The sequence below is a fragment of the Ictidomys tridecemlineatus genome, chromosome 12, assembly GCF_052094955.1.
Source record: "Ictidomys tridecemlineatus isolate mIctTri1 chromosome 12, mIctTri1.hap1, whole genome shotgun sequence".
NCBI classification, from domain to species: Eukaryota; Metazoa; Chordata; class Mammalia; order Rodentia; family Sciuridae; genus Ictidomys; species Ictidomys tridecemlineatus.
In genome coordinates this window covers 58,615,667-58,641,558 of record NC_135488.1, presented here as the reverse complement: position 1 = coordinate 58,641,558, position 25,892 = coordinate 58,615,667, and the positions used below count along the sequence as shown (strand labels likewise).

At 39.5% G+C, this 25,892-nt stretch overlaps 1 protein-coding gene across 1 annotated transcript in view; it reads right to left on the bottom strand.

Moving 5' to 3' along the window:
- Tacr1 (tachykinin receptor 1) overlaps window positions 1-25,137 on the bottom strand; it is a 162,717-nt gene extending 137,580 nt beyond the window's left edge. Inside the window, exon 1 of the mRNA XM_005329393.4 lies at window positions 23,639-25,137. Coding sequence (XP_005329450.1) covers window positions 23,639-24,027 — 389 coding nt within the window. The 5' untranslated portion in view covers window positions 24,028-25,137. The remainder of the gene's footprint in view (window positions 1-23,638) is intronic.
- Between the last annotated feature and the right edge of the window lie 755 nt (window positions 25,138-25,892).

The following is a 25,892-nucleotide window of genomic DNA, read 5'->3' as shown; positions in this document are numbered from 1 at the left end:
AAATCCCTCTCTCCCTAAGCTTCACCAATCTTGTCTCTATACAAAAATATTGTAATACCTTCCCCTTAAAAAACAAACAAACAAACAAACACCCCTTCCTATAACTAATTGCCCTTCTACCTATTATACTTTCCCTTTCTACCATTTAAAACTCCACCTCTCTCTGCACATTCTTCTGATAACCCACCCTAGTCACTCCCTACCACATTACTGAACCCATCATTTTGGTCAATAATGCTCTGATCTTGTCAAATCCCAATGACCCAGCCTTGGTCCTCATCTTACTTCTCAGCAGCTTAAGACACAGTGGAGTAGGTTCTTCCTCCTTCTTGAAATGCTTCCTTATTCAGCTCCCAGGATATCTCACCTGTTAGTTCTCTGAACTCACTGGCTTTTCATTCTTGGTTATCTTTGCTACTTCTCTTTTCTCATCTTTATTTCCTAAATTTGGAATTCTCCAAGGCTCGGTCAGGGCAACCTTCTCCATCTCACTCTTCCCTAAGTGGTTGTACATAGTTCAGTGGTTTTAGTTGTATGTTAATAACACCAACATTTGTATCTCAGTCTTTATTGCTTTCCTGAACTCCAGATTTAAAAATCAAGTACTTGCAAACTAAAAAGCTTCTCAGCAAAAGAAACAATCATGAGGTGAATAGAGAGCCTACAGAATGGGAGCAAATTTTTACCCCTCACACATCAGATAGAGTATTAATCTCTAGGATATATAAAGAACTCAAAAATCTTAACACACACACACACACACAAAAAAAAAAAAACAACCAAATAATCCAATCAACAAATGGGCCAAGGAACTGAACAGACAATTCTCAAAAGATGGTACACAACTAATCAACAAATATATGAAAAAAGTTTAACATCTCTATCAATTAGAGAAATGCAAATAAAACTATTCTAAGATTTCAACTCACTCCAGTCAGAATGGCAGCTATTAAGAATGCAAACAACAATAAGTGTTGGCGAGGATGTGGGGGAAAAGGCACACTACTCATACATTGCTGGTGGGACAAAAACATTGGTGCAGCCAATATGAAAAGCAGTATGCAGATTCCTTGGAAAACTGAATTTCAGCATTAAAAAAGAACAAAATCATGGCATTTGCAGGTAAATGGATGGCATTGGAGAAGATGATGCTAAATGAAGTTAGCCAATCCCCAAAAAACAAATGCCAAACATTTTCTCTGATAAAAGGGGGGTGACTCATAGTGGGGTAGGGAGAGAGAGAGCATGGGAGGATTAGATTAATTCTAGACAGGGAAGAGGGGTGGGAGAGAAAGTGAGGGGGCAGGGGATTAGCAAGGATGGTGGAATGTGTTAGACATCATTATACAAAGTACATGTATAAAGACTTGAATTGGGTGTCAACATACTTTATATACAAACAGAGATATGAAAAATTGTGGTATATATGTATATTAAGAATTGTAATGCAACCCCTCCCAAAACAAAGTACATGTATAAATGCATAAATTGGCATGAACATACTTTATATACAGATATGAACAATTGTGCTCTATATGTGTAATAAAAATTGTAATGCATTCCACTGTTGTGTATTTAAAAAAATAATAAAATCAATAAAAAAAAGAAATAAAATTGGGAATGGAACCACCATTTGACCCAGCTATCCCACTCCTTGGTCTATACCCAAAGGACTTAAAAACAGCATACTACAGGGACACAGCCAGATCAATGTTTGTAGCAGCACAATTCACAATAGCTAAATTATGGAACCAACCTTCGGGAGATGAATGGATAAAGAAAATGTGGCATATATACACAATGGAATATTAGTCAGCAATAAAAGAGAATAAAATCATGGCATTTGCAGGTAAATGGATGAAGTTGGAGAATATAATGCCAAGTGAAGTAAGCCAATCCCCCCAAACCAAATGACAAATGTCTTCTCTGATATAAGGACACTGAGTCATCATGGGGATATTGGGGAGCATGGAAGGAATAGACAAAATTTAGATAGGCAAGGGGGAGGAAAGGAAGGGATGGGGAGGAGGGTAGGAAAGATGGTGGAATGAGATGGACATCCAAAGTACATGAATGAAAACACAAATGGTGTGACTCTACTTTGTGTATAACCAGAGACATGGAAAAACTGTGCTTTATAAGTGTAATATGAGTTGAATTGCATTCTGCTGTCATGTATAACAAGTCAGAATAAATTTTAAAAGAAGATTACTTTTAAATAATCTCAGAATAAACAGGAGATATATAACTAAATGTTTAAGATTATAAAAATCATTTTTCTTGGTTCATAGCTATTATACAAATTGATTGTTTTTGCTCTGTTAATTTCATTTTGTATTTTCCTTGTAAACTTTGTAACTGCCTGTTTATAGTTTTTTGTTAGTGTTTTGCAGAGATACTACTTCTAATAAAACAATTTGAGTTAATGAAAAAAAAAAATCAACCACTGTTCACTCAATATCTCTCCTTCTCTGTCTGCTATTTATCTCAAACTTACCAGGGCCCAAATCACTCCTGATATGCCTTCTCCAGGCTTCCCCATCTCAGCAAGTGGAAACACCAGTTACTTAGCACCAAACCTCAGTCATTCTTTTCCTCTTCTATCCTCTATCTATTCCATCAGCAAATCCTTTGGCTATACTTTCAAGACACATCCTAAATCTAATCACTCCTCACCATCTCCACCTTGCATCCAGGATTAAGGCACCACAAAATCTCTCTTCTGAGGTCACCATAGGAGAGCTCCTCAATGGTCTTCCTGTTTCCTTTTTGGCCTCCTGTTGTCTATTCTCCACAAAACAGTAGGGGACAACTTCAAAATGTAATTAAGTTCATGTCCCCTTGCTGCTCATGATCCTCTAATTGCTTCTCATCACTTACAATAAAACCTCAATTTATCTAGCTAAGACTTTTTTTAAAAAAATATTTATTTAGTTATAGATGAACACACAGTATCTTTATTTATTTTTATGTGGTGCTGAGGATCAAACCTAGTGCCTCCCACATGTGAGGTACGTACTTTATCACTGAGCTACAGCCCCAGCCCCAGCCCCAAGACTTTTAAGGTTCACAAAATATTCATATGCTGTCCCACATTTTCCAGAGGAATTGTAATAGACTAGGCCTTGGGACTAGTTCTTGCTAATGCATTATTAGGAGAGACGACGTGTATCACCTGTGGACAGGTTAAAGCTCAAGTATGATTCTCAGTTCTTTCCTCCTCTAATGTGGCAATCAAGTAGCTCAAGGTGGGATGGTTGAGCTGCAAGATGGAAATGGTCTGTAACTAAGCACTATTTTCAGGATCTTCTCTGGAGAGAAGTTGGACTTGTGGTGACTTAGAGTGAGTGATAGATGAACTGTGCATTAAGCCATTGAGATTTGGGGGTTTGTCCATTACTCAGAATGTCACACAGCCCACTCTGACTAAATCATATGATCTACTTGGACTTCTATTCTAATCTCACTAGTCTCCTCCAAATGACTCATCCAGGCTTTATTGCCAAATCCATTTTTTGCCTCAGGGTCTTTGATTATACTCATCTTTTCTACCTGGAAAATCCCTCCCCAAATTTATCACACAACAGTCTCCATCACATTATTCGAGTGTTTATTCAAACACCATCTTCTTAGAAAGGCCTTTTCTGATCTCCATATTCAAAATAGCTTCCTTTTATCTCATACCACCACTTTCTAGCCTCCTACCTTTTCATTACAGCACTTGCCAGTACTCAAAATTAAATATTTTTTTGGCCGGTGTGGTGGTGCATGCCTGTAATCCCAGTGTCTCAGGAGGCTAAGGCAGAAGGATTGAAAGTTTGAGGCCAGCCTCAGCAAATTAGCAAAGCCCCAAGCAACTTAGCAAAACCCTGTATCAAAATAAAATAAAAAGGGCTGGAAATGTAACTCAGTGGCAAAGCACCCCTGGGGTTCAATTCCCAGTAACAAAAAAATGTTAAATCTTTTTTCTTTATTGATTGTCCATATCTTTAAAGGGAGAATGTTTTTTTGAGGGATTGTTGTTCTCTGCTGCAGCACACAGTCAGTCCTAATTCTTTAATTCTTTATCTGTTATGAATTAGATCTTGAATGTTCCCCCCAAAGCTCATGTTTCAGGCAATGCAGCAATGTTCAGAGGTGAAATGATTAGATTGTGTGGGCTTTGTAACCTCATCACTGGATTAATCCATTTGATGGATTAATAATTCTAATAGACTATTGAGTGGTAATTATAGGCAGGTGGGTCAAGGCTGGAGGAAGTTCACATTGGGCATGTGAACTGGGCACAATATCTTGTCTCTGGCTCCTTCATCTCTCTCTCTCTCTCTCTCTCTCTCCCTCTGCTTTCAAGCTGCCATATCCTGCCTCACCTCAGGCCTAGAGTAATGGAGTCAGCCAACCATGGACTGAGACCTCTGAAAACAAACTTTTCTTCCTCTAAGTTGTTCTTATCAGGTACTTTGGTCACAGTGGTGAAAAGCTGATTAACATAGTATCCTTGTCCCTTTCTATAGGTATTTGAAGTTCTTGCCACTAAAGAAGTAGAATGTAGTTCCCCAATCTCAAATCTGGTCTAGTTTTAGAACTTGCTTTGGCCAGTGGGGTACTCGTATAGGAGACAAGAGCATAGACTTCAAAAAGTTGGCCTTTACACCCTCTCACTGCCATGAGAACATACCGTGGCTATTGAAGGATGAAAGACATGTGGAATGGAGCTGAGTGGCCCTTCATCTTCACTGTGGCCGCCAGATTAGATGTTCTGGTAGCTAGTTGGCCCCAGACCTGTGAGTGAGCCCTGTCACGAATCAGACAAGCCCAGCCCAAGTCAGCTGGATGATGGTGTCTAATGTACTCAACAATTGTTTATTGTTGTATACCACCGCGATCTCATCCCTACTTGTTCCACAGCATTATTGTGGCAATAGATAACTGACAGAATTGGGGCTCAATAAATAGCTAATGAATACCTGCAGGGGATATATAGATAATTTATAGTGAGTATGCAGGTGTTCTTTCATAACCTGCTCTGCCTCCTCTTTTCCTGATTTGACTATCTATCCATTAAGTTTCCCGAGTTAGTTTATTGGGAGAAGTCTTAATTCCTTCCTCTTCATCATTTCTAGTCCTACTCCCTTCCACACATCTAATGACTCCCTAAATCATCTACTTCCACTCCCAATCACTGGAATCTGTCTTATCCAGTCCAGATTCCTATAATATTTTGTCTCAATATTATAATCACTTCCTAACTGGAATCCCTATCCACAATTTATTCCCCAGTCTGGAACGTACTCTACTTCATTAATTAAATCCTCATTTTTCATTAATTTTATTAACTTCAAAAATAGGCAATTTATTTAGATCAAAGATTGGAAAGTCACTTTGAAAAAACTTCTTCCCAAAATTCCTTTGAAAATTATTTACTTAGAAAATAATTTTTATTAAAGAAGGAAATATAACCTGAGCAAGTTCAATAAGGGAGTAAAAAAACCCAAATAAGTAAAGAAAACATACTCCAGACCATTGGTCTTTAACAGTCTGATGTTAAAATTAATTTAGCATTCCTCATGTCAAATGTTAGCAGCATGAAAAAATGAATTAAAGTGGGTTTATCATTATCTCTATGATCATGTCATTCTCATTCTTTTGCTCTCCTAAATATGAAATAATAGTTGGGATTCATAGTGACAGTTCCAATAACTCTCAGCCTATCCTGTCTCCCTCCAGTCTACAGAGAGTTTCCATTACTGAAATAGTTGCAATGGTAATAAATAACCATAGTATTCATGCGTTATGATTTTATGTTTCTTCCATTTTCATGGAAATGTTTTTAACATAAGAGGTGGAAAGTATAAATTGAAAGTGTTTGTTTCTCCAGTGCATCATGATTCCTCCTGCCCAGGGTTTTCATAAATGCAGTTAACTTGTCTAGGACTCTTTCTTCCCCACATGAGTTCACTCCTTTTAGTTAGGAATATATTTGGTTGCACATAACACTCTGTCAACTAAAAGGGCTTAAAGAAACAGAAGTTGCACTGCTTGTCATAACAAGAAGCCCAGAGCTAGGCAATGTAGTCCTGGTATGTGGATCAATGGTGTGCTCAAGGGAATTTTGGCTCTTTCTAACCCCCTGATAGACAATCCTCAGTGGTTAGGAGCTGTTCTCATAGACAAATGTGCTGCTGCCTTCTAAGCCTATCACCTGTGTTTCAAAAAAAATAAGTGGAAAAAACAAAAGGTTAAAAACAAAACATAAAATAACAACAAAACCACATTTATCCTTGTAGTATCCTCTTTATTCGGCATGAGAAGCTTTACCTAGAAACTTCCTCCTGGAACACACTCCACAAAACTCTGTCATATGGCCTGCTAGGAAAGCTGGGATATGGACAGCATCATTAGTAGGAGATGGCACAGAAGAAGGGGACTGGAAATGACTTGCATAGCCAAAATACACTATCTGCCACAATGCCCATACCTATAACCCCATCCCTAATTCCTACTCTTCCTTTAGACCTTATCTCCCTAACCATTCAAATAATGTGCATATTTATATACTCTCATAACATTAATATTCTTTAGCAGTCCTTAAGACAGTTTGCAATCATACATTTATTTGAACAATCATTGGATTAATATATTATTAATATCCATTTCTCCCACTTGGCCATAAGCTCCTTGAAGGAAGAAATCGTGCTTGTTTTTTACTGACTGTTGAATCCTTGGAGCCAGGAAATGCAGGGGGGTAGGCTTTCTAAAATATTTAGATAGTCACTTACATAGCAGGAGGGTGTTAGGTGTTGGTAGAACATAGTTACTAGTTCAAAAGCAAAGTGGTAAAGAAAATAAAACATGCCAAATTTGATCTGTATTAATAACATGTTAGAAATCAATAACTTATATGTAATGATGATTTTTTTTTAAAGCCACAAAGTAAGGTTTATTTATATTTTCTCTACTTGATTGCTCTATTCATATTATTTATAGGAAAGGAAAAATAAAACTCAATGTGTTAAAAGTAAAGTTTAATTTTAAAAACTTGCAGTGTTTATTTTTCCTACAAAATGTTAATTATTGAGATTTTAAATAAGCAGTTATATTAATCATAGGCTCTCATAGAGCTCTTAGGAAATGCACACTAAAGCTGCTATACTTTGCTCTCTGTTACATATCACTGGGCTTTGTCAAAATCTATGTCTGTTCACAAGGATGTGGATGCCTTGGGACACTGTGTATTGTGGTAGGAAAAAGATGGAGCATGGAGTTCTGAGGAGTGACTGTTCACTGGAACTGCTACTCGACTCTTTTCCCACCTCTGGCCTGAAGCTGGCTTCTGCAGTGATCATGCTGGACTATGAAAGTGTGGCTTCCTTGTATTTGTGTCATCTGGTGCTTCACCTGAAAGGCTTTGGAAAATCCCTGTACTATGATGTGATGGATAAACAGAGAAAAATAGGGAAGTAATATTTTTAGTAAATTGATTAGAAGGAAAGAGTTTTTGTTTGTTTGTTTTGTACTGGGGATTGAACCCAGAGGTACTTAACCACTGAGCCATATTCCTAATCATTTTATTTTTTATATTTTGAGACATGGTCTTGCTAAGTTGCTTAGGGCCATGCTAAATTGCTGAGGCTTGCTTTAAACTTTCGATCCTCCGAGAGCTGGGATGATAGGCCTGTATTTCCATGCCCAGAAAAGGAAAAATTCTTTATGAAGTTTGCTTTTATCACTCCATAGAACAAACCTTAGAGAATTCACTTATTCATAGCCCTGAAACCTATATTTGAAAATAGAACATTAAAAAGCTTATATTAATTGTACTTTACAGCAAAGATGCAAAAATGTAAATAAAATATTTGCAAGTAATGCTAACAATGTGCTAAAAGAACAAAGCATAAGATAAAATAGTATCTGTTCTAGAACTTCTAAAACAGTTGAAGCCCAGGAAATTAGGCAACAACAACAACAAAAAAGTATTGATACCAAAAGACACTTGGTAAGTAAATTATCTAGATCTGATCAAATCTCTTTGTAAACTAGGAATTGAATATTGTAATTTTAAAGTCTGCCTTAAGACAACAGGTGGCAGTGATTTTAAGAGAAACATTCTGGTTGGAGTTATGGATTAAAAAAATGTGTACAATTACCAATTTTGATTAACATTGCTCTGAAAGACCTAGTAAAAATAAATGAAGTACATAGACACTACATATACAATAAAACAGTATAATGACTTATAGACATTATAGATAGGAAAGTCTGGGAAAAATATTAGAACCTCAGCTAAAGTATAGGACTCATTAAAATAGCTGGTTTCAAAATAACTATTAAAATTATACCAGTAGCTTCCTAATGCACCAATAATACTCCATTAAAAAGCATGCAGAAATGATTGCATTTTTATTAGCAACCAAAGCTGTTAAATTTGTATATATAATATTTATAATTTACATATGACATAAACAATAATATAATATATAAAGCTTTTAAAGAAGTGTGCACTTTCTATGTAATTAAAAATAGAAAAAGTTACATTAAGAAAACACATTAAGGTCTTAAGTATATAGAAGATGCACCATGTTCATTGGAAAACCTTGATACACTAACAGTTTCTCCCCAAAGGTAATTTCTAAATGTAATGCACTAACATATTTCATTTTCAATATAGGTATTTCAAATAATGAATCCAGAGTTTATTGGGAAGGATAAATATAATGTTGATACTATTAAAGAAATCACTATATCACATGTTCTTTCTCATATGTGGAAACTAAAAAGTAAAAAAGGTGACCTGAAAGTAGAATGGGGATAAATAGGAATTTTGAAGGCTGCTGGGGCAGAGGGAGGGAACATGGTGGCAGGGTGGAAACAAGATGGTTGGATTTGATAAATATACACTGAATATATGCATGGAAATGTCACACAGAACTCCACTAATATATGCAATTATATATGTTAGTAAAAAATAGAGATCACACAATAAAAAAGAGTCAGCCTAATTGTTAATTAAATTAAGTGGAGGACAATCAATGAAAAGTTTGAGAACTTCTAAACCATAAAAAATAAAAATAAAATTACTTGTGCATATTTAATTATGGGTTGAGGAGGGCCTTCTAAGAAAAATGCCAACAAGAGAAATGATATTAGAAAAATGTGGATGGATGCAGTTATAAAGATAATCACTGAAGAGGAAATTTAAAGTTTTAACAAACAACATTAAATATGTTTGCATTATATGCCAGATGAAATCCAATGACCTTAATAAAGCACTTCTGCAATCTAGATGTAACTTAAAAACTAAGATTAAAATGTTAAAATATGCTAATTCACAAAAAATATAATATACAGGAATAATAAATGGACAAAAATATGCTCACTAATAAGAAATGCAAACATCAATAACATTTTAAATTGGAAATGTTTTCCCAAAATTGTTAGGAATATGGATGAAGCAATTCTTCTTTATGTTGGGTCTGTATATTCTGATTTATGCTGCTAAGTTGCTTAAGTTTTCTGAAGACTGATTTAACAGAATGAAGCAAAAGCCTGAAAATATTTAATGCCCATAACAGACAGCTTTTCTTCTGTCTAAGAATGTATCCTAATAGTTGTACATGTGTACAGCATGCATATATAAAACATTAATTACAAATAGCATACTGTAGCAAAAACTAGAAACAACTATTAAATCTAAGGATAAGGGACTATTTGTGTTATGATACTTCATAACCATTCAGCATGCTTTTATAGAAGAAAATTTATCATAGCAATATTTCTCACTTTATTATGTTAAAATAAAATTCTATATGCTAAGTGACTGTTTGGATCTTGAATGTCCCCCATAGACCCATTCATTAGAGGTTTTGTCACCAGCCTGTGGCACTATTGAGAGAGGGTAGAACCTTTTAGAGATAGAACCTAGTGCCCTTAAAGGGGATATTGGGCCCCAGCCCACTCTTCCCCCTGCCCTTCTCTCTTACCCAACTGCTAGAAAGTGAACAGGACTATTCCACATTGTACTCCTCTATGACATACTATGTCACCATAGGCCCAAGTGACCATGGACTGAAACCTCTGAAATCACGAATCTAAATAAATTCTTCTTTATTAAATTTATTGTCTCAAGTATTTTGTCACAATAATGGAAAGTAGACTAAGACAAGGACTATAATTATGAAAAAGATCTTATGCATAGAAAAAAAATGTCCTGGAATAAAAAAATCATAAGAATTGATGAAAGTGGCATTCAGGAAGTCAAGTGTTGATTTTGTTTTTGGTTTTCTTCATACTAATTTTTTTTTAGGAATTTCCTGATTCACTTTAGTAAATATATGATATTTTATATTTTAAAAATAAGTACATTAAATATGATCAGAAGGGAATTTGGAGTTGTACAGATAAAGTTCAAGAGTAAGCTATTTTTTTTTCTTAGAAAAAGTAACTGAAGTTCATCACTAAATACTGAACAGCTTCCAAGAATCCTTTCAGGATCCTTCTGAACTCATTTGCTTAATCTGAACACTAGTAATTTGATTTTTTAATTTTGCTAGGTAAATATTTTGTACAGAACAGATTTTTTTTTTCTGTTCCATCTCTATTTTCCAGCCATTTACATTGATTGAATCTGTGCTATTTTCAAAATGCTCAGGAAATGCAGCAAGAAACTTTTTATCCAGGTGTAGAGAGAAAAGGAGAAAAAAGAAAAGACACAGACAAGAAAAAAAAATAAGGATGAAAGTTTCCAGATGAAGCATGGGTCCAGACGGACTCTGGCAGGAAGCCCAGGTCTTGGAAAACTGGCCTTTATCCCAGGATTGATGAATAGCACAAATCCATTGACAAAGATGCAGGCGAAGTGAAGAATCAGCTTTGACCTTCTCAACAGGACCACATTGCTTCCCTTAACCCCCACCTCCTTGACCCTTAGGACTAACTGGAACTGTGCTCCAAAGTCTCTGTGTGATGGTCACATTGCTCCAAGTTATAAAAACATTACATGCTTACCAAGACAACTAGTGACTTGCAAAGAAGTATGAGCAAGAACAGAAGCAAATTCAACCTAGTTTCATTACCCAAACACAACTGCAGAGTTCACTGGCACCTCGGGGCAGAGACAAGAACGTAGTTTAGCAGCAATCTGGGCTCAGGACAACAACCACTCCCACCCCAGGATTCTCCATTTCTCCTTGATAGACACATGGAGCTGTTTGGTGAAAGCAGGACTTCAGAAACATGCATATTACCTAAAAATTAGGGTTCCTTACATCTTATAGCAACTGGCCCAGTCCCTAGTGCTGTTTGTCTCAATTCTCTACAATCTTTCCTGCTCAAAGAGGAGGTAACTAGAATGAACACATTCCCATTTTAAAGTCCAAATGAGTCCTTGGAGGTACAAAGAAGTCATAGGGACTACTTTTACCCCCACCTTAGTGTGATTTTAATCAGCTATGCTTCTCTTGGTTCGATTCAATTTGCTAAACTGGATTGTGCTGTGAGGTTAACGGAGCAGTAATTTGGGATCATGCATTTATGGCGCAGGACTAGCATGTGCGTCAAAGTAGATTTCAGCCAGTTAAAGCATTACTGGAGGGAAATCTCCAGAAAGAAGGGAGCAATATCTCTCTCCCTTCTTCTGTTCCTTCTGACATTTGTAGGATGTCAGATCCTTCACTGGGCCACTGAATACCTGTGATGGCTCACCGATATTCTAGCCGAATCTTGGACACACTCACTTTCAGACCTTTTTCTTCCAACTGGGAAGAGAAAAACCTTTAGGAACAGATTTAAAGGACAGTTCCAGTGAGGATTTGGACACACGGTCTTCTGTGTTACCCTCTGACTCCTCTCTGGCCAGCTGTCAAGCTGACTGTGTTTCCCACTCAGGGTTGCTTCTATTTCAGTTCCCATCATGAATTCTAGGACATTTTTAAGTCCTCCTCTGACTCCCTGGGACTATTTAGGAGAGTATTTCAGCTGTTCATAGAGTTCTCTTTTGTTTAACCAATTTCAGAGTCAGACAAATCCTCTTATGAAAACATTAATTATTCAAGAGGACGTTCCTCCACAGTAAAATAAAATTAATAAATCGTACAAGGTGGGTATTTAAGCCTGTGCTCCTAATCTCCTCACATACTATGGAATGTGCACATGAGGCTTTAAAAAATTAGTGTCTCATTATATTCTATGAAACAGAGAGCAGCGGGTGGCTGGCCTGCTGTTCAGCAGCCTCCCTGCGTGCACTCAGGCAACCACGGAATGGCTAAGGTGACCGCTCATCAGTCCATTTGTGACTTCGGGTACTGGGCTGAGGTGCAAGAGCAGCATAATTTTAGATTATTTTTTGTTACCCAAATTTGATGACAGTGGGGATGAAGGGAGGGGGGAAAGAACCCAGCACTTCCAGAGCCGTGAAAAAACCATAAGACTCTGGCTCAGAAGGGAAACCCAATCCATCCCAACAAAGAGCATCCTGTGATCCAGTTGGAGGACTCCAGGGTGCTGGGTGCTTTCCAGGCTCCAGGAAGCAAGACCCTGCCACTACAGACTTTGTGCCATGACCAAAGGGAGCTACTGTATATATCTGTATCGGAAGCACTCTATGTCTCTAGAGCATAGGCCTGAACCATGCTGAGAGCCCAGTTTGTCAACTGCCCCATTTTTGATGATTTGTGTGGAGACATAGTATATACACCCAGAAAAATTCTCGCATGCACTTTTCATGACCCGAAAGTCTCAGAAAAGAAACTGGGGTGGGGGATCACTTTTTCCACATGCAATGGTCTGGATACAGTTTGAGGGCACCCCCAACACTCTATGTGTTGAATATTAGTCTCCATTGTGAGGATGAAGGGGGGTGGAAGCTTCATCTTACTATGGTGTTTCCAGGTGAGGCCTTTGGGAGGTGATCAGGATTCGATAAGGTCATGAGGGTAGAGCCTCCATGACTGAATCAGACCAGAAGAGACTCACAGACACACATATTCCCTGTCTCTTGATGGGCTCTGCCAGCAAGAAGTCCATCACCAGATGCAATTCCTCCACTTGCACCTCCAGATTTGTGAGTCAAAATAAATTTCTTTTATTTTTATTAATTTACAGTCCATAACTTTTTTTTTTTTTTGCAACAGAAAATGGACTAAAACACATGTCAAGGAACAATTCTGAAATGAGGTTGATAAGGTAAGCTATGAGAGGGTACAGGATGCAGTGAACTCTAATCAGATGAAAAAAAAGGTGAATGCAAACTAGGGGCAGGGGGGTGCTTTGTATGATTCCATCTTTGTGAATCAGATAATCAAATGTTAAGATAGTCATTGGGTAAAGGTGAAACTTGAAGGAAGCCAAGGAGATTCAGGACACACACAGCAGGGATTCAAAACCTGATTCCAGAGGCAAAGTGTGGGTGGACCCTATAGGCTCCCTTGAGAGTAAGGGCTCAGTGCTGGGCTGTAGCTCTGGGCAGACCCCCTGAGGCACCTCTAGATTCAGACCTTTGACTTGGCCCCTCACTCCAGGACTTCAGTGGCCCTTTACAGAGAAGGCATTCCTGCCACCTTTGCTTGAATAACTTTGTAATGCTGAAAAGGTAATTTTTAAAAATTAAATAAACAATGGGAAATGGTACTTCTATGAAAGCAATGTGTGTATAGTAGTGAGTCTTGTGATTGGTGTGTTATCTTGTGTGTGATTTGCTTTTACTATGTTAAAAATGAGAGTCTGATAATTAGAGAATTGGACTTATCAGATTTGTGATTTTATTGCAACAATTAGGAGGATTTGTTGAGTTAATTTCTAGTCAATGTTTAGATGTTCATGAGAACTTCTTTCACTGAACTTATAAATTTAATTCTTTGGAAGTTTAAATGCTTTAAGAGAATTTGATATGCTAGATCTAAAGGTTTTGATTGACTAGACTGACAAGAGCTATATAAATCCTGAGAGGGATCTTGTTTATCCGATTTGTAAGTCATCTTATTAGGGATTTTAAGTTTTTAAGAAAACCATAGGTATTAAATTTGTGATCACAGTTTGAGATGCTTAAAGGAATTTAATTCATCAAGGAATTTAATTCATACATGCTATTTACATTTTTAAAATTATTTGACTTGTTAAGTTTAGGAAAATTTGGGACAAATTTAAAATATGTTAATTAGTCTGGAAATGGAGTTGAATATTAGGGGAAAGGACTGCAGCTCATGTTTACATGTTAACTGAACTTTAGTCAAAGCTCAAGAGGCAGTGCATGTTTAACACTTCAACACACACAAACTAGATTTAGAAAAATGGTTCCTGATTTACAAGATGTGTTTAAAGGCTAAGTACACACTACAACTGGAATAAGTTGAATATCAATTAAAAATCATGCAGCTATAAGAACTTTTGGCAATGAACAAGTTTTCCCTGACATTCAACATGCAAATCATGCTCTCCATGTGAGGTGGTGACTTTGGGAAATAAAAGATTGGAGAAGTGAAAATGAGTTTTGGGGGATAATAAAAGAAGAATTTTCCAAGCAGCCCTGGACCTAATCCCACCACTTTTTTTTTTTTTAAATCCTTCTTTCTTTAACCTACTTTCTAATTCAGTCTTATCACTATGTCTAAAATTTGGGACTCCCCTAGGAGTGCCTTTCCTGTTCTTCCTAGGGTAGTGCCTTTTAATAATCTTGACTCTAGCTTTCGACAGGAGAAAGACCTCTAGGAAAAAGCACAGGTGATGGGTCCCTGCACTGGTTCTGCTGTGGGCTAGCTGGGCTGGAGCAGGACCTACAGTATCTAAATGATGGAGTGAGTGTGCATCCCCACAAAAAGATGGCAAGAATGCTGAAAAGCATTTAGCAAGGGATTTGCTGGGTCAATCAGGAGTATTTTAAACTACAATTTAGTGGGTAAGGATCTATAAATGCTTCACCCTATAGTAAGAATCTATAAAGGATCTATAATGGCACCCTATTGCTATTATACTTGATGTAGAAGGAATCCAGGAGGAGATTAAGACAGGGATGAGATTGTCTAATCAATACAGTGGTGTGTCAGGGTTTATGAGTGAACATAATGCTCATTCCTATTAATTTATTTCTTATTGGGGGTCAGTCAATAAACTGGAGGTTTTGAAATACTTTTCTCTCTTTCCTTGACAACAATATTCTACAAGGTAAGTTTTATTGTATTCATTTTATCAGATGAGGAAATTGAAGTCCAGAAAGGTCAAGTACCTTGCCTATGTTTGCCCTGCTAGCATATGGTAGAACTAGTGCTGGAACCCATGCTGAGGTTCAGGCTCAGGGACATGACGGAAGTACCTCTTCATCCCTGGGGTTCCTTTTCCACAGTGCCTCCTGTTTCCCCTTGCACTGAGGTGGGACACAGTTGCTCTAGGGGGTTTGAATTTGGGGCAGTATAAGCCAGTGCCTAATCTGTCCCCCACTCTGTGACTTTCTTGGGCCACTTTAGGCTGGAATTTTCCTGGGTCAATAGAAAGGCATTCAGACAACTATTGTGGACAGAGGACTTGAAAGGCTGGTTGGAGTGGAGTTTTCTATTTGTCTTACCTCAAGGCCAAGTAAAGAAGAGAGTGTACATCTTGTTTTTAGTGGGAAGAATTGGAGAAAAAGTCAGGGGGTTAGGACCAGGGAAAGTTCCATAAATTGTCTAGACATTCCTAGTATGTGCGGAGAAATTAGCAGAATGGTAAAAATGAACAACACCTCCTCCAACACCTCCTCTTAATCAAAAGTGTCCTATGTTGTTGTATAACTCTATAGTAACCAATATTTGCCCATATTTTTCTTTTGCTTGAACACAAAACTTTATAGATGGGTTTAGGATCTGTTCCATGTGTTGGGTCTAGTGTTCAGATTTTGCTGTGTGCAAGAGGGAGGCTTAGTCAGTTCGTCCAGTCAGTTTACACATTTAAAAAGTTCTCACTTCGTGCCAGGCACTTGTGTAGATGCTGTGAACAGGAAACCAGATAAAGCACCTTGGTTTTCATGCAGCTTAGTCTAGTGGGCAGAGAGGTGTGCTAGACTAGCACATTATAGACCATTACCACACCATTGGATAAAGGCTAAGAGAATAGATAAAAAGGAACCTTGTTTAGACTTATAGGTCAAGACAAGCTTCTTAATGGAGGTGGCTCCTGAGCCAAGCCTCAGAGGACAACAAGGCTACCAAGGAGGATTCCCGTCCTGCAGCAGGTGGTGCTGGGCAGGGTCATGGTGATAAGGTAAGGCTGCATTCTAGTCACTTGTTCTTCAGAGGACCATTAACAAGTGGGGATAACTTATACAGACCAGTGAGGATGGAAAGATGAAGAAACCGAGGACTGCTAACCAGGGATGGGGGAGATTTGGGATGGATGTTTTGGAGTGGCTGTCACATGGAAGAGAGAGTAGATGTAGAAACAGGCTAAAACCAGAGAGGCAAATTTCAGCTCAACAAAAGGAAGAAATTTATAATGCTATACAATTGATTGAATTAATGTGTGGGGCAAATTGAGTGAAATATTCAAGCAGAATTTGAAACTCTTTACCATGACTCTATTTGGAAGGTTGTGGGGTTGAATTTATATTTGGGTAAAAAAATTGTCAAAAAAGGTCTCTTATGTCCTATCTGGTATAGTCAGATCCTTCCATCACTTTTATGCTTTCAGCGACAGCTTTCATTAGATACAATATGATTCAAAAGCCTCCATGAACAGGATTATGTAGGGAGGTATATAAGGCACATAAAAGCAAATTGCCTGTGTCTTCAAGCTGTGAGGGGGTGGAGAGTTGGAGGACAATGATAAAAGAAATTGTTTCTAATAGTCTTTCCAAGAGAGAAAAAGAATCCCCCTTGGCATCATGAGGATTAGATGAGACAATGGGTTGGAAAGCATACAAATAGAAGATATCATTATCAATTTTATTAATATGAAATCTCCATTCTACTTTTCAAGTGACATATTAATAAATCATTATGAGCATTCCCAATCCAGTGTTCTTAAGTTAATTAAAAAATAACACTCCACACTCTTTTCTCTGTATCTTGCTGCTCCTTCTCCCCCTCCTCCTCTTCTTTCCCAACTCCGTCTCTTTCCTCTTGCTCTACTTCGTCTTTCCCAACTCCGTCTCTTTCCTCTTGCTCTACTTCGTCTTCCCCTCCCCTCCCCTCCTTATCCTACTTTTACCAGTAAGTCTTTCCTGTCTTCCCAAGGATATTCTTTACTCTGTTTCCAAGCTCCCTCAGCAAGGCATTGATTCTACTGGGTTATTTTATATTTGTGTCTTTGTCAATCCCCCAGGGGAAATACAGTGTCTTCCTGCCTCAGCATCTGGCACATAGTAGGTGGTCAATGATGATTTGATAAATGAGAAAGAGGCCCTTCCCCTTGTTGCCATCCAAGTTTATTCCCTTGACCATACCCTGCAGACACTGTCTCTTACAGGTCACCAATGTTCTCTAATTGACAAATCAAACATCCTCACTGTCCTGGGGTTCAATGACACAAATGAACAGAGTCAGTCACAAGCTGAGTCTCTTAACCTTTGTCACTCCACTGATTCTAATTTCTCTACTCCCTCTCTGCTTCTTCTTTTTTTCCATGCTAGTTTCTGGTAGGATGTTCCTGTGAATCTTGAGACTGTTCTATGGAGGCATGTATATAGACAGAAGAGGTAGCTCATCTGGAAAACTCCTAAATCTACATTTTGATTCATAACTTCTTATTCTCTAACCCCACCTCTCAAGTTGCTTTTTGGGCATTTCCAAAGAATCATTATATTTTCTCATCAGATCCAATAACTGTAATCATTTTCTTCCCACCAAACCCTCCATTCATCCCCTGACTCACATGTGAGTTAATTTAGATGAATCAGTCTGTCATTCTCCCCCAAACACCTTGCAACATTTGACCTCCATGCTTTTGTCATACACTGTCTTGTACTTGGAATGTCACTTTTTCAAAAAAAATCATTCCCTTGTGGGGAATGGTGGTACACACTTGTAATCCCAGTGACTCAGGAGGCTGAGGCAGAGGATTGTAGGTTCAAAGTCAGCTTCAGCAACTTTGCAAGGCTCTAAACAACTTAGCAAGACCCTGATTCAAAATAAAAAATAAAAAGGGCAGGGGATGTGGCTCAGTGATTAAGCGCACCCAAGTTCAGCCCCTGGTACAAAAAAAATCATCCTCTCTAAAATTCATATCTATACATCAAGACTCAACTCAATTGCCACTTTTTGCAGTTATCTTTGATCTTTCACCATTGCTGACCATGAACTCTCTTCTCTCCTGTAGAATTATTTGTGCAACTGGTATTAGACACATCACTTGGTGTCTTTTCTAGTGGTTACCTCTAAATCACTCTTATTTTATTTAATATATAGCATGAGCCCTTTGAGGGATGACACAAAGCCCCGAGTTTGGAAACATCACCTAATCTTGGTGGCATCATCCCTCAATGGATTCAACATCTTTCCTAAGTTTGAGTGTTTCTCCCTCATGATCTTCTACCATTTTCTAATTCAGCGACACTAATAGTAACAAATGTATATACTTTTATTTATTTTTCCCCAGTATAACCTATATTTCTGCCAGATTAAAAGCAAAAACAAAACATATACCAGCAACAAGAAGAAGAAGAAAAAGAAGAAAAAAAACCCCAAACACAACAAAACAGTATTGATTGTTCAGGACAGTGGAGACTCTCATGAGTCAGGAAAGGATGCACAAGTGTGGAGAGGCAGCTGCAGTAGAGCACTGAGCGTCTCAAGGAGAGGTCTGGAAACCTAAATATCCACTGGAGATGTAACAGACTCAAGTTTGATTCACATCAACAATAATATTTGCAGTTCCTGATTTGAAAAAAATAGGACCAGTTGTGATTGTTGAGCTTCTAATTAATGGCTATTCTCAGCATCCCAGAGATTCTTGGCCCTGGGTTTCCAGGTCCATTTAAATTATTGCAAAGGATCCTGGAATCTAAGTCCTGCTTCTGGGAGAAGTGGGAAGGCCTGAAGGACTGCCTGCCCTTAGATAGACAGTAGCTTCCACATCCAACCATTAAGGTAAGATTTGAAGACAGACTGCAGGTCTCGTAGAGACCAGGGAAGATGGGCGTAAGATGGACACCAGAAATCAGTGGGCAGAGTTTCTGGTGTGTGTGTGTGTGTGTGTGTGTGTGTGTGTGTGTGTGTGTGTGTTTGCGTGCGCGAGCACGCGCATGTGCGTGTGCTAGGTTCCTCTTTTACTCTTTCAGAGAGCTCATTAGCTCTTTTATTTTCAATAGACATCCCTACCTGGGTAACTATACTTCTGGTTCTGATCATATCTCATATTATCCAGAGACCATTCCCATTGGGATTTTTCCTTTCACTCAAATACAACATATCTAGAACCAGTTTGAGTAGTGAACAACTGTGGTGCTTCATCTCTCTGAGATCATACCTGCCCCTGACATGTAATAGGAGCTGTGACACTAGGCCACTGCTGTTTGGTGTCCTCTGTTACTGCATGTGTATTCCTAGTTAGGTTCCCGGTCTGTTGCCTTTTCATCTGCTCCTACAGGGCTTAGGAATAGGTTCTCCTGGTCCCTCCTCAGAGTCTGCTCTTCCTATAGAACAGGACATCATCACCAGCCCCTGTATAATGGGGGCATGACCTCTCAATATCCCCCATCTTCAAATTTCATGAAGCACCATACATACCTTTTAGTTTTCATAGTAGAAAAGAATTTTCAAATTCTAAGCGTGAGGAATTGCAACATTTCACATGAAAAACTTCCTGGTGTTTGCTAGAGTTTAACTTATTCAGCTACATTTATCTCTGAAAGACTTATTTTATTCTAGGTAATCAATGACTTCAAAAAATAAGTATACCTCCTTAACCAGATCTCCCCTTATCCTTCCCCCAGTCTCTGTCCCATTCAGGAAAGACTTCAAGGAACATTTAAGTTAGCACTGCAATCTGCAACTGAATTTTGTCACATCTGGGTTCTAGAAGGAAACACGGCAAATTCTGATAGGACAGTTGTTCTGAACAATTCTACTTCAAGGAGTTTATTCCAAGGAAAGAAACAGAGACTCTCTCAAAGGCTTATGTTCAGGATATTCATTTCAGTTACTTGTAATAATGAAAAAGTAAAAAAAATCTACAGGGATAGTTAAATAAATGATTTTAGTCATGTAATATAATGCATCCATTAAATATCCCATTTTAAAAACATTTTTTATGACATGGAAAACTCCTGTGCTTTAATATCAAGGAAAAACAATAACAACCACAAAAGCCCCCTGGCCATAAAAAGCCCCCTCATCAGCTATTGAAATTGTTTTCATTATGATCTAAAATTTACTCTTAAAAATATGAATGACTGTCAATGCCAGAAACAACACAGATAAAAAGTAATTATAAGGCAGTAATCCAGAATTTTAACTGGTTAACTATCACCAGTGGGATTTTAAAGTGATTTCTATATTTTGGTTACAATATAACTTGTTTCTCAAATGTTCTAGAAATGTGTAATTTATTCATTCATTAATATATTCAATAAACATTCAAGTGACTGTTAGGTGTCAAGCATTCTGCTTTGTGCCAAAGAGATTCAAATGTACAAGAAAGAACAGATGTTTTCTTTGCTCTGCCCAGAGTTTATAGTCCTGTAAAAATAGGAGGAGTAGTTTTCTTTTTTGTAAAAAAAAATATTTCATTTGATCCAGTAATTCCACTTCTGGGACTCTATCATAAGGAAATTGTCAAGACAGCAAATCAATCAGGAGGGTGATATAGAAGGATCACAAGTTTATGACCAGGTTTAGAGAAACCCTGTCTCAAAATATAAACTAAAAAGAACTGGGGATTTAGCTCAGTGGTAGAACACTCCTGGTTTCAATCCCCATTACTGGGATAAAAAAGCACAGCAAAATTTTCATATGGATGTATCCATTACAGCATTAGTCATAATAGAAAAAAATTAGAAATCACCTAAATACAGTAGGGGAATGGCAAAATCAATAATAGTTCATTCATATAATGAAGCAATACTAAGTTGTTATTATTATGTTTCTAAAGATTGTAATAACATGGGCAAAGTTACCAATGTTTTCCACCAATATCTATGGGAAAACGTAAGCTACAAAATTATATAGACTCTGACCTCAATTATGTAGTGTAATATTTATAAAAGAGAAAAATCAAATGTTAACAGGTGTTATTTTTTGGATGGTGTGGTAATGGCTGATTTGAATTTCTGTGTCCATGCTCTCCATAATTCCTGAGTGTTTTGCAATAAAAAAGGTTTCATTTCACCATCAGAAAAAACATGCTGTTATTTTTAAAGATTTGATTCCAAGGTTGCCCATTGAAAATTCAAAGAACACACAAAAAGGTAATTTAACATTTCTTGCAAGTCTGCATTTCCATGTTGGAAAAAGGAGAGAGAATCCATAGAGAGCTTAAGGCCCCTTTCCAATTCTACAACTTTTTCCGGGGGAGAATGGATGCCCATGCATGCAAGAGACACATTTACCAGGGGGCCTCAGGGGATGAATTCACTGTGTGCTCATGAAGCTGAGCAAGAAAAACTAGAAGGAGCACTTGAGGTACATGAAGACAGAGAGCTGAACCCCCAAACCTAACTCTAATTTGAACTCTAACCCTGAGTCATGGCTGCACATTAGAAACACAGGACATTTCTTGCTGCTGTCATTTCCCATAACTCTGGTATCTGAGACCCTTTGATCACATAGAGCAGGTGTCATAGAGGGTCAAGGTCCTGCCATGGTTTTCCTAGAGAAAAACAATTGTGAAAATATGTCTCCTTGTCCAATTCACTGTGAGGGTCCTGGTCCTCATATCTCCCCTAATCTTCTAAATCCCAGAGGAAAGAGTAGGGCTGTGAAGTATGTTCCCGTGTTAGCCAAAGGGAGAGAGCTGTCTGCTGTGCTCCATCAGCTGCGGAATGCCCCAGCTCACATTGACTGACAGGTCTGCAGGGCTTAGGCAAGGCCCCAGCACAGAAAACAACAACAACAAACAAAACACTACCTTACCTTCTAATTTAGGAATCAAGAAAGTGTATGTAAGGCAAAATGACATAATGTTTCATTGCACTGATAAATGGTTCTGTATCATGCACTGAATTTTTTTTTTAAGTTTATAAAAGCTACTGTAAAGGAGCTAGTCAATACAGAAGGACTTACAGGTGTATCTCACTTCCAGCAAAATGAATATATGAAAACCAGAATAGCATAAAAGAGTACCACTACCACTTTAAAAAGAATTGATTTACCTTCTACCTTTAAAATATAAATGGATTCACTACAACTTGCTTAATGCACGCACAACATATAAGGCACAATAAGAGTTGCACAAAGGGAAGTGTATATGGAATTCACAAGTTAACATTTGGATACCACCTTAAAGGATAAAAATCCAGATTTTTCTCATTAAAAATGAAAGAGACTTTAAATCAACTGCAAATCATAAGCAATCTTTCTGTAAAAGGGATTAATAGTTTGAGTTTTTAAAAAGTTTTCTTGTAGCTCTTTCTCTGGATTTTTTACATTCATTTATCTCAGCAGGTACACCAAAAGAATCCATTTTAAAATCACAGTGCAGGTGTTTTAAACATGCTTCCACATCCAGGGAAGCATTTGACACCTGTGTCCATGCACACACACACACACACACACATTAGAGACCTGGGACACCTACAAAAAAGTCAATACCAATAAAGCTGTGCCCTAACAGTTACTTATCCATCATGGCCCCTCAAGAGCCATTCATTCTAGAACACCAGCCTGTCTTTGAAAATGCCAATGTTTTCACTTTCCATCAGCTTCCGAAACCCTAATTTGTTAATTATAGGGAATGAAGGGCTCTCACTTGTTTGGCCAAGCATACTTTTCTGTGGATGCAGACAGGCTAAAAACATTGACTTTCCATAGCAAGAGGAATTTAGGAATTGTCTGGGTAAGCTTCCTGATCCTTAGGAACTGTACTGCTCTCATTCTTGAATGAGAACTCCTCGCAGCACAGAGGAAGCTGAATTAGAATCTGGAGTGTTTTATGATTTGGATGAAATGCTCTTCACATTCAAATAATAACTGGAGAGTTGAGATGGGAACTGAAAGTCCCTGAATCATCTGGAAAAAGTGAAAAATGAGAAAATTTGCCGAGGTGTGCTTAAAACACAACACAACATGAAGCTGCTTAACAGAAGAGCAGGCCTGGAGAATCTACAAAGCTCCCTTCAGGGGTTAGCTCTTTGGCCAAGCCCTGGGAATGCCCCTCAGGCTTTAAGGAGAGAAGGAATATATGGGAAAAACAAAAACAAAACAGGAGTGGAAATGAAAGTGTCAGGGAGATGAATGAATGAAGTAAGGAAAGTTATATTAAGAAAATGGGAGTGTGTGTTGAAAGCAAGGGAGACTGGTAATGGGTGATAAAAAAAAAAAGGTGAGGTAGGGGGAGAAAGATGAAATAGAAAAATAAGATAAAGGTCTCTATCCACCATTGACCCAACTGACAGCCAGTAAAAGCCCCAGGGCATGGGTGGCTCATCTTCCCCTTGGACCATATATGACCCAGCCCCCAAACTCCAGAGCAATGCAGTGGTCCACTCTGGACACTTTCTCACTTCCGCAAAGGGCAAGCTCACCTATCAAAAGCCACAGCCGTCATGGAATAGATACTGGCGAAGACAGCAGCGATGGGGAAGAAGTTGTGGAACTTGCAGTAAAACAAGCCGTAGTACCACTCGTTGTGGACAGCGTAGGTGAAATTCACCACTGTATTGAACGCAGCCATGGAGGCCTCCGCGAAGGCCAGGTTCACCAAGAAATAGTTAGTAACTGTCCTCATTCTCTTGTGGGCCAAGATGATCCACATCACTACCACATTGCCCACCACGGAGGTCACCACGATGACCGTGTAGGCAGCTGCCCAAAGGACAATCTGCCAAGCCGGCTGCACAAACTGGTTGGGTTCCGAGGTGTTGGTGGAGATGTTTGGGAAGAGGTCTGAGTCCACAGGGAGGACATTATCCATTATGCAGCTAGGCAGCAAAGACCTCCCTTCTGTACACTGTGGCTCCCTTTTCAGCGAAGGTCCTGTGGCAGGCTCCTGAGGCTCAGGGCCCTGCTTAAGTCAGGCAGGAGGGAGGAAGTCTCTTTCTGGGCAGAACTCTCCTTATAAGCAGGAGACTTGGCGCTCAGAGAATAAATGCTAGCTTTACCTTCTGCCTGCCCCTTGTGGCTCTGAATTCCTCCACTTTCAAGCTTCAGGAAGCATTTGAGTTCCGAATCTGAAGTCAGCGTCTCTTCTGCGTCAAACTGAAGGGGGAAAAGCAATTCCACTGGTTACCGTTCTAGGAAAGAAGAGAACCCCGCCTTTTTTGCACCTGCTGCTATTTGCAACTCCTATCTCCCTTTTCTGCGGCGGGAAAGGCAAAGCCCTGTGTTGCGTGAGGACTTGGGAGGAGGGAAAGAGGGCCTGTCACAGCGCTGTCTGTAAAAGTTCTGATTCTATGGCCAGAATTCTGGGTCCTCGTGTCCAGCTGAAGATTTTTTTTTTTTCTTCTTCTGCGCTTTAGCTGAAGCCGCCGCTGCCTGCAGCTTTGCAGGCGTCTCTTGGCTTGGGTTCTGCTCAGCTCGGGAGTTAACAGAACCTCGGCAGGCTGCGCACGAGGCTTTTATAACACGCTGCAGACACGTCACTGGGAAGGGGGCAGTACCTGGGCTGCTTACTCGCCAGTCCCTTTGCGCAGCGCTGCGCCAGCTGTTGGCAACTGTCTCACTCCACCGCCGCGGCAACCCTGCCTTTTGCTGCTTGCTACCTGCTGTGGGCGTCTGTAAGCCGGTCGCCGCAGCAATCCACCAGAGGGCGGTAGGTGGTCTGGGAGTAACTGAGCCAGATGGGTCCACAGCTGGAACCACAGTTGCACCAGGGAGGCTGGGGGAAAAGGAAAGATTTGGGAAACAGTTGAAGTGAAGGACAGTCAACGTTCAAGGAGGCAGCGTAGAGCCCTGCTGCAACTCTGCAGAGGGGCCTGCTTATTAAGGCTGTGGTAGTTGGGCAAGTGGGAGGGCAAGGTGCCAGCGCTCCAGCCTAAGGGCACCGTAGGCTTGAACTGCTTGAAAACAACCGGTTTCGGGTGTCTGGAAAACTTTCGTAGCCACCCCATCCACTCCCCCACCCCAAACAAAACAAAACAAATAACAAAATTAGCTCCTTTCCCTGGCAAGCTGATTCTCCTGGAAAGCACCTGGAAAGGTTCTAAGCCTTCGTGCACCTTCTCCAGCCACCCTGATGACTTGGCTCCTCACTCTAGGAGAAGCTTCTGCTAAGCCTTCCATCTGAGCTCTCAGGACGAGCCTCCCCGCAAGCACTGGGGACTAGACTGGGCTCCTTGCGAAGCTTGGTGAGTGCAGAAGCCACCCTTAGCGAGCGAGCGTGTGGCCCAAACGCGGTTCTGGGCTTTCTGCCAACACTCGCTGCGGATTCTCATTCGCTTCCGGGGAACTGGAAGCCTCCTTCTCCGCACCTCCCTGGCCCGCGGACCAGCTGGGACCAGAATGACTTGGGGGCTCCTTACCCTTGCCCCTCTTCCAGGTTTATATAGGAACTGAAGGCTACGTCTGTCCTGCCTTCTCTTCCTATTCCCGCCCCGCCCCTGGTGGACTTTGAGGCCCCCAGTCTCCCAGTTAGAGGCAATTTCAAAAGGTACAGCTGGGGATTGGGCACTGGGAGAAGGTAGGGGAAAGGCAGGCCAGAGAGAATCATTTTGGAGAAGCTGAGATGCTTCCTGAGATGAGCTCAGGAGTGTGTTGTGGGTGAACTACGGTGCGCAAGGGACCCTTGGAGTCTTTCCTGGGGCGCCATCTACCCCTCTGCCATCCTTTTTCACTGCGGGG